This window comes from Curcuma longa, chromosome 21, assembly GCF_044706935.1.
Source record: "Curcuma longa cultivar G26 ecotype Majalengka, Jawa Barat chromosome 21, ITB_CL_G26_1.1, whole genome shotgun sequence".
In the NCBI taxonomy this organism is placed as follows: Eukaryota; Viridiplantae; Streptophyta; class Magnoliopsida; order Zingiberales; family Zingiberaceae; genus Curcuma; species Curcuma longa.
This window is the reverse complement of record NC_133881.1, coordinates 2,406,250-2,420,359: the sequence shown is the minus strand read 5'-3', so window position 1 is coordinate 2,420,359 and position 14,110 is coordinate 2,406,250. Positions and strand designations below refer to the sequence as shown.

The 14,110-nt window shown below is 29.6% G+C and overlaps 1 protein-coding gene across 1 annotated transcript; it reads right to left on the bottom strand.

Moving 5' to 3' along the window:
- Window positions 1–10,039: 10,039 nt before the first annotated feature.
- LOC141814124 (tetraspanin-19-like) lies at window positions 10,040–13,844 on the bottom strand. The gene is made up of 6 exons (XM_074702089.1): window positions 13,611–13,844; window positions 12,490–12,589; window positions 11,492–11,572; window positions 11,297–11,401; window positions 10,436–10,612; window positions 10,040–10,285 (listed from the first exon to the last, which is right to left on the bottom strand). The coding sequence occupies exons 1-6, from the start codon at window positions 13,757–13,759 to the stop codon at window positions 10,277–10,279; spliced, it is 621 nt and encodes a 206-aa protein (XP_074558190.1). The 5' UTR covers window positions 13,760–13,844; the 3' UTR covers window positions 10,040–10,276.
- Between the last annotated feature and the right edge of the window lie 266 nt (window positions 13,845–14,110).

Here is a 14,110-nt window from a genome sequence, read left to right as displayed (position 1 = left end):
CAACATAACAAGCAAGAAGATTAAAACCATATACTGTTACTTTTTAAGGATAATAGACATTGAGACACATCTTAGATCATGATGTCTGATAGTTGAGACTAATGCAATCAATTAAATTAAATAGTTTTATCAGTATTGCTAACAACTGCAAACCAAAGAGAGGAATTAGCAAGGAAACAACCAAACAATAGGTTACAAATAACTGAAGTATGCTCAAGCATTTGTTCTGTAAATCCATAAAATATTGCCACCAAAATGAAACCAATTATACTTAAAACAAAGTTCACCTACATAGTATTAGATATAATTGCATTTTCTAGTAATAAAAATATGTAACTGAACCACATTTTCTTTCTAGTATGACATGCAATTTCAAAATTAGCGACCCAATGTTAATTCGGTAGCTGTTTTAGCGACCAATGTTTAATTTCGATCGCTAATTAATAATCGATTTTTAACGTTCGTCGCTAAATAGCGATCGATTATAATTCCGTCACTAAATTAACGATTGAATTATAATTGATCGTTAAATTAGCGACCGATATATAATCGATCGCTAAATAGCGACCGAAGTTAATAATCGATCGCTAAAATAACGATCGATTATAATTCGATCGTTAAATTCATCGTTATTTGTGGTTAATAATCTAGAAAATCCTGCAAAAGATCAATCAAATTGGAACTGCTAATACAACATTTTCAAAAGATGATCATAATACAACATACAATCATGCGTGATACAATTACCTCCTCCCAATCTTTGTTTAGAATTACATCTGTAGTTATTGCAGCCTCCAACATAACAAGCAAGAAGATTAAAATCATGTACTGTTACTTTTTAAGGATAATAGACATTGAGACACATCTTAGATCATGATCCCTAATAGTTGAGATTAATGCAATTAATTAAATTAAATGGTTTTATCAGTATTGCTACCTACAAAGGACAATTGCAAACCAAAGAGAGGAATTAGCAAGGAAACAATCAAACAATTGGCCTTGACAATTTGCATTTTCTAGTAATAAAAATATGTAACTTAACAACATTTTCTAGTATGACATTCAATTTTAAAATTAGCGATCCAATATTAATTCGGTAGCTGTTTTAGCGACCAATGTTTAACTTCGGTCGCTAATTAATAATTGATTTTTAATGTCTGTCGTTAAATAACGACCGATTATAATTCTGTCACTAAATTAACGACTAAATTATAATCAGTCGTTAAATTAGCGACCGATATATAATCGGTCGCTAAATAAAGACCAAAGTTAACTTCGGTCGCTAAAATAACGATTGATTATATTCAATCGTTAAATCTGTCGCTATTTATGATTAATAATCTAGTAACTGCAAAAGAACCATACCTGGGCAGCCACAATAGTTAAACCAACCCATTTGCAAAACTCAATGTTTGACTTAATAAAATTCTTAAACTCATTAAATCTCCCAGATGTGTCGTCTGAAAAAACCTGTAAAAGATCAATCAAATAGGAACTACTCAAACAAAAATTTCAAATGATGATCACAATAAAACATACAATCATGCATGATACAAGTACCTCCTCCCAATCTTTGTTCAGAATTACAAGTGCAGTTATTGCGGCCTCCAACATAACAAGCAAGAAGATTAAAACCATATACTGTTACTTTTTAAGGATAATAGACATTGAGACACATCTTAGATCTTGATGTCTGATAGTTGAGACTAATGCAATCAATTAAATTAAATAGTTTTATCTGTATTGCTAACAACTGCAAACCAAAGAGAGGAATTAGCAAGGAAACAACCAAACAATAGGTTACAAATAACTGAAGTATGCTCAAGCATTTGTTCTTTAAGTCCATAAAATATCGCCACCAAAATGAAACCAATTATACTTAAAACAAAGTTCACCTACATGACTGAAGTATTAGATATAATTACATTTTCTAGTAATAAAAATATGTAACTTAACCACATTTTCTTTCTAGTATGACATACAACTTCAAAATTAGCGACCCAATGTTAATTCGGTAGCTGTTTTAGCAACTAATGTTTAATTTCGGTCGCTAATTAACAATCGATTTTTAACGTTTGTTACTAAATAGCGATCGATTATAATTTCATCGCTAAATTAACGTTCAAATTATAATCGATCGTTAAATTAGCGATCGATATATAATCGGTCGCTAAATAGCGATCGAAATTAATAATCGATCGCTAAAATAGCGATCGATTATAATTCGATCGTTAAATCCATCATTATTTGTGGTTAATATTCTAGAAAATCCTACAAAAGATCAATCAAATTGGAACTGCTAATACAAAATTTTCAAAAGATGATCATAATACAACATACAATCATGTGTGATACAATTACCTCCTCCCAATCTTTGTTTAGAATTACATCTTTTGCAGAAGAAAAGACGATTAAAATCATATACTGTTACTTTTTAAGGATAATAGACATTGAGACACATCTTAGATCATGATCCCTAATAGTTGAGATTAATGCAATTAATTAAATTAAATGGTTTTATCAGTATTGCTACCTTCAAAGGACAACTTCAAACCAAAGAGAGGAATTAGCAAGGAAACAATCAAACAATTGGCCTTGACAATGCAGTTTACTACATGGGGCACCATTAGGTGAGTATTTGGTTAACACCGAATCGAACCGAATCGAATTAATTTTTTAACTAATTGAACCGATTAAATTTTTAAATAAAAACTGAATAAATCAAACCGATAAAATATCAGTTAATTTAATTTTCGATCGAATTAACCAAAATAATCAAAATTTTAAATATTATGAAAGATTTACCAATTAATTAGATATTTATAAATTCATTTACTTAGGAATTTATAAATTATTTTTTTATTTTGATTAATTCAATTTATTCGATTTAATCGAATAAGAAATTTTAAAATCAAAATCGAACCGAATTAATCGACTTTTTTAGAAAAAAACAAATTTTCAAAATAACCAAAATAAATTTATAAATTCGATCAGTTTAACCAAATTTGTACTCACCCCTAGGCAACACCAGGTATCTAAGTAGATTTAGAAAATTTTGTTTTTCATAGTCAAATCTAAAGATAGTTCAATGGTTAAAAATGAGACAAACCAGAGTTAATGCAAGTAGCATTTCCATTTTCTTAACTGCAAAAGAACCATATCTGTTCAGTCACAATAGTTAAACCAACCCATTTGCAAAACTCAACGTTTGACTTAATAAAATTTTTAAACTCATTAAATCTCCCAGTTGTGTCATCTAGTAAAACTTGCAAAAGATCAATCGAATAGGAACTACTCAAATAAAAATTTCAAATGATGATCACAATAAAACATAATACAAGTACCTCCTCCCAATCTTTGTTCAGAATTACAAGTGCAATTATTGCAGCCTTCAACATAACAAGCAAGAAGATTAAAATCATGTACTATTACTTTTTAAGGATAATAGACATTGAGACACATCTTAGATCATGATGCCTGATAGTTGAGACTAATGCAATCAATTAAATTAAATAGTTTTATCAGTATTGCTAATAACTGCAAACTAAAGAGAGGAATTAGCAAGGAAACAACCAAACAATAGGTTACAAATAACTGAAATATGCTCAAGCATTTGTTTTGTAAATCCATAAAATATCGCCACCAAAATGAAACCAATTATACTTAAAACAAAGTTCACCTACATGACTGAAGTATTAGATATAATTGCATTTTCTAGTAATAAAAATATGTAACTTAACCACATTTTCTAGTATGACATGCAACTTCAAAATTAGCGACCCAATGTTAATTCGGTAGCTATTTTAGCGACCAATGTTTAACTTCAGTCGCTAATTAACAATCGATTTTTAACGTTCGTCGCTAAATAGCGATCGATTATAATTTCGTCGTTAAATTAACGATCAAATTATAATCGGTCGTTAAATTAACGACCGATATATAATCGGTCGCTAAATAGCGACTAAAGTTAATAATCGGTTACTATAATAGCGATCGATTATAATTCAATCGCTAAATCCGTCGCTATTTGTGGTTATTTTCGTAATGTACGTATGTATGTACTTATGTATCTATAAGTTTTTTATCCAACAGTCATTTTACATACAATTAAAACTTAGTATTTTCAACATACAAAGTTCTAATATTCTACAAGAACAAACAATACTGAACAAATAAAAACAAACAGTATTGAACAATGTTTACCTTAAAGTGAATATCAATTGAGGTAAATTACTACACATAGGACAAGAGCTAGATTGATACTTTGATTGAAGTGTCTGCATTTTCAATTCAACAAACTCATGCTAGGGCAATTTATAAAGAAGTTTAATAGGGTCAACATTTTGCATTTAAAACTCATCAATAAGTTTTATCATTAAGCTAGAAAAAATATGGGCAACCAAAATATGCTTTATGTAAAGAAAATTGAGAATGCAGCTAGGTAAAGATGATATATTAGTTAGAATCAGAAACAAACTGTATTCATTAATACAACATATAAAGTTCTTTAAAAAGTTATAATTGATTTCACTCTTTGGATGTAGAAATATTATGGTATATGACAATAGAAAGGATTGACAAATATCCATACATATGGCTGAGCAATCCGTTAATAATCGAATTGAAAGAATTGACCGAACAGATTAAATTGAAATCGAACAATTCACACCTTTTTTTTGACAAACTGAATCGATTAGGTCAAAATCAAACAAATCAAAATTTTTTTTACAAATCCAACAGGCCGAACTTCTCTATGAAAATCAAATAAACCGAATTGATAAAAAATTAATTAATTTAATCAAAAATTAAAAAAATCAAACTTTTAGACGGTCGAATCCATCAATCTATTGTTAGTGGAACAGTCGATTAATCAATTGCTATCCGAACATGAGCAAGAAGTATGAGTCACAAATTAAGAATTTTAAATTATAGTTCAAGAATAATAATCGATTGTTATATATTTATTAATCGATTATTATATCAATCAATGCGTAATAACATGACAGTCAAATTCTTCGATTTAATCGATTTAACAGAATTTAAACATCGAATCGATTAAATCAAATTAATTAAAATTTTAAATTCAATCGATTAATTTAATTTAATCTACTTTTTACTCAATCAAAGTCAAATGATAATAACAGAATCTATATTATAATAAATAAATTCAAACAGATTAACGTTAAAAAAACTCATTTTTATTTTCATTTATAGATAAAAAACTCTTGATTCTTCCAAGATTAATTACATCAAAAATAGAAAACAACTCGTCACTAAATCGTCAAAAAAAAAATGATAATCCCAGTAGCCACATCTCTGGGGGTGGTCGGCCCGGTCCCACGGAAGTTTCCCACCGACCACCAGGGTAAATTGGGAAGCGCATACGGTGGTCAATCCGGATGCCCAGCATCCGTTGATTGTGTTCCCCATTTGGAGGAAAATTCCTGTAAATACACCGTAGCTGGGTCACTAAAGCGTCAAAAGATTCTTATCAACGTACGTCAATCATCAAAATTTGAAATAATCACGCCTTAACAAATAGCAAAATATGACGAAAGAGGAATAAATTATGACCAGAGACGGATCTATACACTATGGCTGTCTTGGGCTGTAGCCCAGCCCAAATTTAAGGCGAGGCCCAAATCTATGGGAAGAGCATCCGACATGGTGAAGGGGAAATCAAGCCATCTAATGGAAGATTATATGGTGGCTGAATTCACTATGAACTAGGTTTATTTGCAATTTTCGATAACCACTTGGGTAAATTTTCAATGAACTATACTCCTTGAACTCTAATTCATGGAATCGTCTCTAGGTAGAGATAATGGTACCATGTAGTATGGTCCATAACTGAGTTAACACGATATAGTTTTCTCCATGACTCAAGTTAACATAGCCTTCGGTCTATCCTATTCGACACCACAACTAGATGAATGTCAAATCAAACACCACAGGTAGATGAGACTTTTTAGCAAAGAAGCATGTGAAGACGTCACTTCATAATAAAATAGAGGATGATTTTCTTGAAGATTGCTTGACACTCTATATTGAACAAGATTTAACTAAGGATATAGATGTAGATTCTGTTATAGATGAATTTTATGTTTCAAAATCTTGTAGGGTATAGTTTTGTTGAATGGTACAATGTAAATTACTTATTATTATTATTATTATATATATATATATGAATAATAATATATAATTTATTATATTAAGTCAAGCTCTCCTAACTCTAATTTTTGGATTCGTCCTTGACTATGACAGTGTTGGTTGAATGGAATTTACTATCCTTATCAGCCAGAGATCATATAGGATAAACACCGACAAGTCTGCCCACCGAGTTGATCATCTTTAACATCGATTGCAAACAGCTACGAAGGATCCCATCTTCAAAAAAAAATGATAAATCCCAGTTAGTCTCATGGACTCAATCCCTGAGGGTGGCCGACCCGGTCCCACGGAAGTTTCCCACCGACACCAGGGTAAATCGGGAAGCGCATACGGCGATCAATCCAGATGTCCAGCATCCTTTGATTGCGTTTCCCATTTAAAAGAAAATTCTTGTAAAAGGATCCCCATCTTCAACAATGATGGGATATTGGCATTTGGATCTAAAATGATATGCCATTAACATGGTGGAGAAAGGAAAGGAATGCATGGAAATTGAATCACGGCAAGGTTAGCAGTAGGGCCACAAGCAATTCATTCAAGCCTGCATTAATTAATAATTTGGAGAAACAACTTATCACTTTATATCTGAAGCCTTAAAAATGTAGTTTCCTATTCATTTTGAGAAAGTAAAATAGAATAAGATCTTACAAAATATGAAAACATAAGTGTTAGATTGCAAATTGAATTTCATTCTCATAAGTAAATTATGATGTAGTCGTAATAATAATATACATATATAATGTAATTGTATATAATATATATATAATATAATATAATATAATAATTTAATGTAATATAGAATATTTTATGTAATGTAATATAAAATAGTATATAATACTTAATGAAGGATAGAAATGAAAGAAAAATAATTCGACCATAACAATCGATATTCATAATGCAACTGTTATATCCAAAATAAAAGTCTTCCTTGACCGAGTTAGAAGTATAGAACTCCCCGATATGGAAAGGTGTAATATAAAATCTAAAAGGATAATGGAAGTTGTCATCTTTGAATCGGGTTAGACTTGAAGAAAGTAAAAATTCTATTTTTTGATAGATTGTGGGACATTTTTTCTTCTTTTCTTTCGAAATATTATGTTATGGGCAATTAAGCAATCTATTACTGTACTAAGTCCAATGAAAAAAATAAAAAAATAATAGTATCAAACATTCATTCAAAAATGGATTATATATATTCTCTTGAAAAAGAAGGGAAATGATCAAAATTAAAATTTTAATTGAAATTAAATTGATTCGGTCAAATAATTTTTTATTATCGTCATATTATAATTAGTTATTTTGATTTTTCCACTGGCTACTTTAACTATAATCCCAGCTCTATTCATTGGGTTAAACAAGATAGACTTATTTGAAATAAGTTAAATGAAAAAATTAATAAAAATGAATATTTCTCTAAGATTTTTGTATTCTATAATTCTTTTACACATCAATTCTTGATCATTGAGATTCATCCCCTTAAACAAACATCATATATAACGACATCGACATCGGATTTTGAAGACTCGCGCTCTATCAAACTAAACTACGAGCGCTTTATGCGGATTTTGAAGACTCGCGCTCTATCAAACTGAACTACACATGATCCTTAGAAGAAGTAATAGGTAGGGATGACAGGATTTGAACTCGTGACATTTTGTACCGAAAACAAACGCACTATCAAACTGTGCTACATCCTTTTTTTTGTCAACCATATCTTCTTTTTTTCCCTCCATCTATAAACAATTTTCTTATCCTTTCTTCTCTTCCCTTGAAAATCTTATACATATCATAAATTGAATTATATGCATTTGAAATTTAACCTATAAAATTTTTTTTTATCAGTAATGTTTATAGAACAGGGGATTAGATGAAAATTTCATCTATTGATTAATTGTGCATATCTATTTTAACATTTAATTTGAAATTTTGTGTAAAATAAATACAAATGATGTTAAACTACAATAATATAAAAATATATCTCTCCATATAACATCTGTGCTAAGTACTCTATGGTTTGAGTCTTTAGCAAGTCTATTGATAGAGATTAATAATTTATTCTTGATACCTTGTCATTCCCATTTTTTTTATTATAGTTATTTATTATGCTAAGAAATGAATAAAATTAGTGATACAATTCTAAGTGACTCAAAATTTGAAATTCCTCCCTCCTTTTTTTTCGATTCTTTCATTTCGAAACTTTAGGATAGAGAAAATTAAAAAAAAAAGTATGTGGAACCTCAACAAAAATGTGATAGATCAAAGATCAAATTTGACCGACCTAAAATTTAAATGTGGATCCAGTCTAGGGAGGGTTCCGCGAAATTATAGCATAGAAAGAAGATACTTAAATTAAATAAGAATAATAATTTAGTGGATTTAGGATAGGAACAATTGATAGTTAGAAAGAAATTGTATTACTTAATTATTACTTCATAAAATTATTATTTTATTACTCTATAAAATATAAAATGAAAATTTTTATTTAATTACATTAATATTAATTTTTAAATTTAAATAAATAATAATTTAATGATAATTGCAACTAAATTTTTAGAAAATTTGATTTCTAAGTAGTAACTTCTATTTAATTTATTTTTATTTTTTTCTTCTTCGAAAATATCAATAAGATTAAGGAGGTAAGAGTTATAGTTATTTTAGAATGTACTAGATATGTTCGAAATAATATCAATAAGAAATCGTCAAGTATTTTTAAATATATTATCCTAAAGAATCAATAATACATTTGGTTGATTAGAATTGAAAATTTTTTATCAAGAAATAGATTGAACAGAGCACATACTTATTTTTTCAAGTTAAAGAAGAAAAAGAGGTCAATGTATATTTAATTTTTATTTTTAATATAGAATATAGAATATCTTTATATAAACACAACCGCGGGGAGCACTCCCACCGATTCCATGCCAACGATTGAACAAGCAAACTAATATAAAAATCAATTGAACTTGGATAAAAAATTAATTAATTTAATAGAAAACTAAAATAATAGACCATTCTAAATAATTTTTACTTTTTAATGAGCATCGCCTCTCGTCGATTCTCAACTATCCAATAAATTGAATTGATAAAAATTTAATCAAACAAATTTATAAAAATTAAATAAATTAAACTGATAAAAAAATCATTAATTTAATTGAAAATTAAAATAGTCGAATCCCACTATTAGTCGAACAATATCTACGGTTAATCAACAGTCGATTGATCAATTGCTTTTCGAACATCAATGATGAATAAGAGTCATCAATTAAAAATTTTAAATTCTTATAACAATCGATTATTAAATATATTATATCAATTGATTACTAATAATATAAAATATATTTTATTTAATCGATTTCATCTAATTTAAAATTTTAAAATTAAAATCGAACCTATTAAACTGATTTAATTAATTAATATAAAAAAATCAAACTTTCGAATTAATTGAATCGAAATTCAAATTCATTTGTTTTAACCGACGTTTTACTCCGTCTTATTAAATCAAATTTGAATAATAATATTAATAAATTGTTTAGACGAATTTAAAAATTCACTTTAATTATTCCAAAATTTTAATTTTTAAAAAAAATCAATTATATCGATTAATTCATTTCGATTTTAAAATTTTTTATTCGATTAAATCAAATAAATTAAAATAAAAAATAATTAATAAAATTTTAAATAAATAAATTTATATATTCTTACTTAAGCGATAAATCTCTTATAATAATTTGATTAATTCAAAAAAAAATTCAGATGGTTCAATTTTGATTAATTTGATTCATTTCTATTTTAATCACCTCCGACGCACTACGCTAGCATGGAAGATGTCCTTAACAACATCAATTTAGAAGATTAAATAGCACGAAAGTTTTAAAACCATATGAAAGTCCATATATGCACAATGGGTACAATATTGCAAACTAGATTATTCATATAAACCACACACAACAACATGAAATAGATCAATATGACCATGCCTTGCTTACACGAGATAACTGATATCATCTTGATTCGGTTAATTTACAGAATCATTCACTCTTGGTTATGACCATGAACTTTTGGAAATTTCAATACATACTAGTTTCTGCATCATGAAGATGAGATCTTACCGAACCTGCGAAAAACAAGGGGGCAAAGTGGTCTTAGATTTGGTTCACATGGCTTGAACTTAAACATAGAGTGTGACTAGAATTGCTAATATATGGCATGTATCTGAAGAATTTGCAAAACCAAATCACGATTAAAATTGATAAGCATTACTCACATTCCAAGAGTCACTCTTATATGGAACATGAGGGTCACAAACATATGTTGCTCCTTGCTGAACTTGGTTCCTTAAGAGGGGAAGCCTTGCATTCACAGAATCATCATCACTGTCGTAGGAGCTTCCCCTATGTGGACCGAGAGCCTTGAGAATCATGGCCAAGAAGATGGACATTCCCTAGCATCATGAAACTTTATACTTAGAAGAAAGGATCTAATTAAATTAGAAAATTAACCATTATTCTAGAAAAAAGTGTGTTTATGCATTCATTAAATTTCTGCTAAAACATTGTAATAACAAGATAAAACAGTGAGCGCATATTGAAAAACAATTTTGATAAATTTTTAGGACGTCTCGAAAAGCTTAAATGCACCCAACTCTGGCTAAGTAGGCCTTAGATATCTCCTAAACCAAACTTGCCACAATTAATACTTGAGGATATATCAAGATGTTTATCATCTAAAAAGGGGCAGTAAACATCAAGTGTCATGCAAAGGGCAGTAGTACATGACAACTTCAAGGAGTTATTGTTGAATCTGCCATTAGGCGGATTCAAATGAACCATTGCTAAAATCTGTGATTAGTCGGGCAAAAGAGAAAACTGATCCAGGTGATCTTATGTCTAACAAAGATATGGGTCAAACTGTGATGCAAAATGAAAAAGCATCAGGAGACAATGGATACCATACTAATTCCAGATACTCAATACTCAATCTAACCATGACCTCAACTATTTAAGTAGATTTAGAAAATTTTGTTTTTCATAGTCAAATCTAAAGATAGTTCAGTGGTTAAAATGAGACAAACCAGAGTCAATGCAAGTAGCATTTCCATTTTCAGTTAACTGCAAAAGAACCATACCTGGGCAGTCACAATAGTTAAACCAACCCATTGGCACAACTCAAAGTTTGACCTAATAAAATTCTTAAACTCATTAAATCTCCCAGTTGTGTCATCTGGAAAATCCTGCAAAAGGTCAATCAAATTAGAACTACTAAAAAAAAAATTTCAAAAGATGATCACAATACAACATACAATCATGCATGATACAATTACCTCCTCCCAATCTTTGTTCAGAATTACATCTGCAGTTATTGCAGCCTCCAACATAACAAGCAAGAAGATTAAAACCATGTACTATTACTTTTTAAGGATAATAGACATTGAGACACATCTTAGATCATGATCCCTGATAGTTGAGACTAACGCAATCAATTAAATTAAATGGTTTTATCAGTATTGCTACCTAAAAAGGACAACTGCAAACCAAAGGGAAGAATTAGCAAGGAAATAACCAAATAATAGGTTACAAATAACTGAAGTATGCTCAAGCATTTCTGTAAGTCCATAAAATATTGCCACCAGAATGGAACCAATTATACTTAAAACAAAGTTCACCTACATGACTGAAGTATTAGATATAATTACATTTTCTAGTAATAAAAATATGTAACTTAACCACATATATATGTATGTATGTACTTATGTATCTATAAATTTTTTATCCAACAGTCATTTTACATACAATTAAAACTTAGTATTTTCAACATACAAGTTCTAACATTCTAAGGAACAAATCAAAACAAACAATATTGAACAAATAAAAACAAATAATATTGAACAAAGTTTACCTTAAAGTGAATATCAAATGAGGTAAATTACTATACATAGGACAAGAGTTAGATTAATACTTTGATTGAAGTATCTGCATTTTCAATTCAACAAACTCATGCTAGGGCAATCTATAAAGAAGTTCAATAGGGTCGACATTTTTATGGATGTCTTTAGTTGCATTTAAAACTCATCAATAAGTTATATCATTAAGCTAGAAAAAATGTAGGCAGCCTAAATATGCTCTATGTAAAGAAAATTGAGAATGCATCTAGGTAAAGATGATATATTAGTTAGAATCAGAAACAAACTGTATTCATTAATGCAGCATATAAAGTTCTTTAAAAAGTTATAATTGATTTCACTCTTCGGATGTAGAAATATTATGGTGTATGACAATAGAAAGGAGCCATTAAGTAAAATATAATTTGCAATAAGGATACAAAAGAAATGCAGTGGCCATTAGATGTTTCTGCAGCAATATGACCAAAGCATGTTATCAAACACAGAGAAACTCCTAGCCCAAGGGAGGTGTAAATGAACCTGCAAATACATAAATAAGCAGTGAAAATATGGATATAAGACAACTAGTTGAAACCATCTAAATACATCAAGAAAAGCACAATCATATTTAATTGTTAACTCATAGTATAACATATGTTTAACAAATAACCACATAGCATAACAACTCCCCTTACTGCAAGAATAAATATACTCCAAGTACTATTTACCATTGAAAATTTTTCAAAACAAAACTTAGAAAATATTTATGTATTAGAGCCCTTATGCTTTGCCTAACTCCTCTGACCAACTAATTGGATTTTGGGTCATTACTTACCGGTTAATTAAATATAATTTAATAATTGAATTCCTAAAATTAAACCTCATTTCATAATCTTCAAAGCTTGGCTACTTGACTAATTAGGTAACTAAACAAATAATACTAACAAATTGGTTACTAAATTAAAAACCAATTCATTAGTCGGCAATATGAGGATAAAGATATGTATTTTATCTCAAGAGGTTTGCTGATCATGATGATATCCATGGTTGTTGTTCCATTTTAAAGTTCTGAGACACGAACATAATGTTAGACCTTATAGACTGGAGATTATTCAAATAGCCAGAATGCATTTACTTTTGCACCGTCATTTATAAATGATCAATCAAACAATTTTTGGAAAAAGAAAGACAAAATTTGTTTCAACTCATATGACTAAGATGAAATAAAAGCACAGTTACTATGACAAAATAAACATTAATTCCACAGTCGTTCGGCTATCAGAAACGCTACTTCCATGGTTAACGGGCATCTATCTGAGATGAAAGACAAATGAACAGAATCTATATCACAATAAATAAACCTTATCAAACAAATTTAACATTAAAAAAATCATTTTTTATTTCATTTCTAGATAAAAATTATTGATTTTCCATATATTACATTTGAAATATCAAAAGACAGAACACAACATGTTACTTAAGTGTCAAAAGATTTTTTTTTTATAGATGTCAATCATTAAAATTTGGCATAATTGAGCCGCAAGTGAAAGAGAACACAAACCAGGGCAGCGTTCGATCGGAATGGAATTCGCGGTACCAGACCCTCATCATCCAGAGGCCATATAGGATGAACGCCACCCCAACAAGTCCTCCCACCGAGTTGACCATCTTCAACATCGATTGCAAGCAGCTACGAAGAATCCTCCCCATCTTCAACAGAGTCTCGCACGAGCAATCAGATCGGAAGGAGAGGAAGAACGAAGAAGTCGACGACGAAATAAAATCCCTAAACTAAATCGAATGTTTCAATCGACCCCCGAACTCGTTTTATAAAGAGACCCTCATAGTTATAAAAATCATCAAATACTGCCAAATATTTCAAATATCATTTAGTTCTAAAATAACGTGGCATATGAGCTACATGACACCGTGTCATTAATGCTTGAGATAGGTTTTCCGTGGGACCGGGCCGGCCACCTTCAGGGATTGAGACTGACTGGAATTTATCATTAATGCTTGAGATAGGCCTCCAGGAACGCAATCGCAATCAAAGAATGTTGG

Excerpts from the sequence above, each read along its gene's own strand:
- LOC141814124 (XM_074702089.1), bottom strand. The coding sequence starts at position 13,759 with ATGGGGAGGATTCTTCGTAGCTGCTTGCAATCGATGTTGAAGATGGTC. Across the intron at positions 12,590-13,610 it reads TCCGATCGAACGCTGCCCTG|GTTCATTTACACCTCCCTTG; the intron begins GTTTGTGTTCTC and ends ATGTATTTGCAG. Across the intron at positions 11,573-12,489 it reads ATGGCCACTGCATTTCTTTT|TACATGGTTTTAATCTTCTT; the intron begins GTATCCTTATTG and ends AAAAAGTAATAG.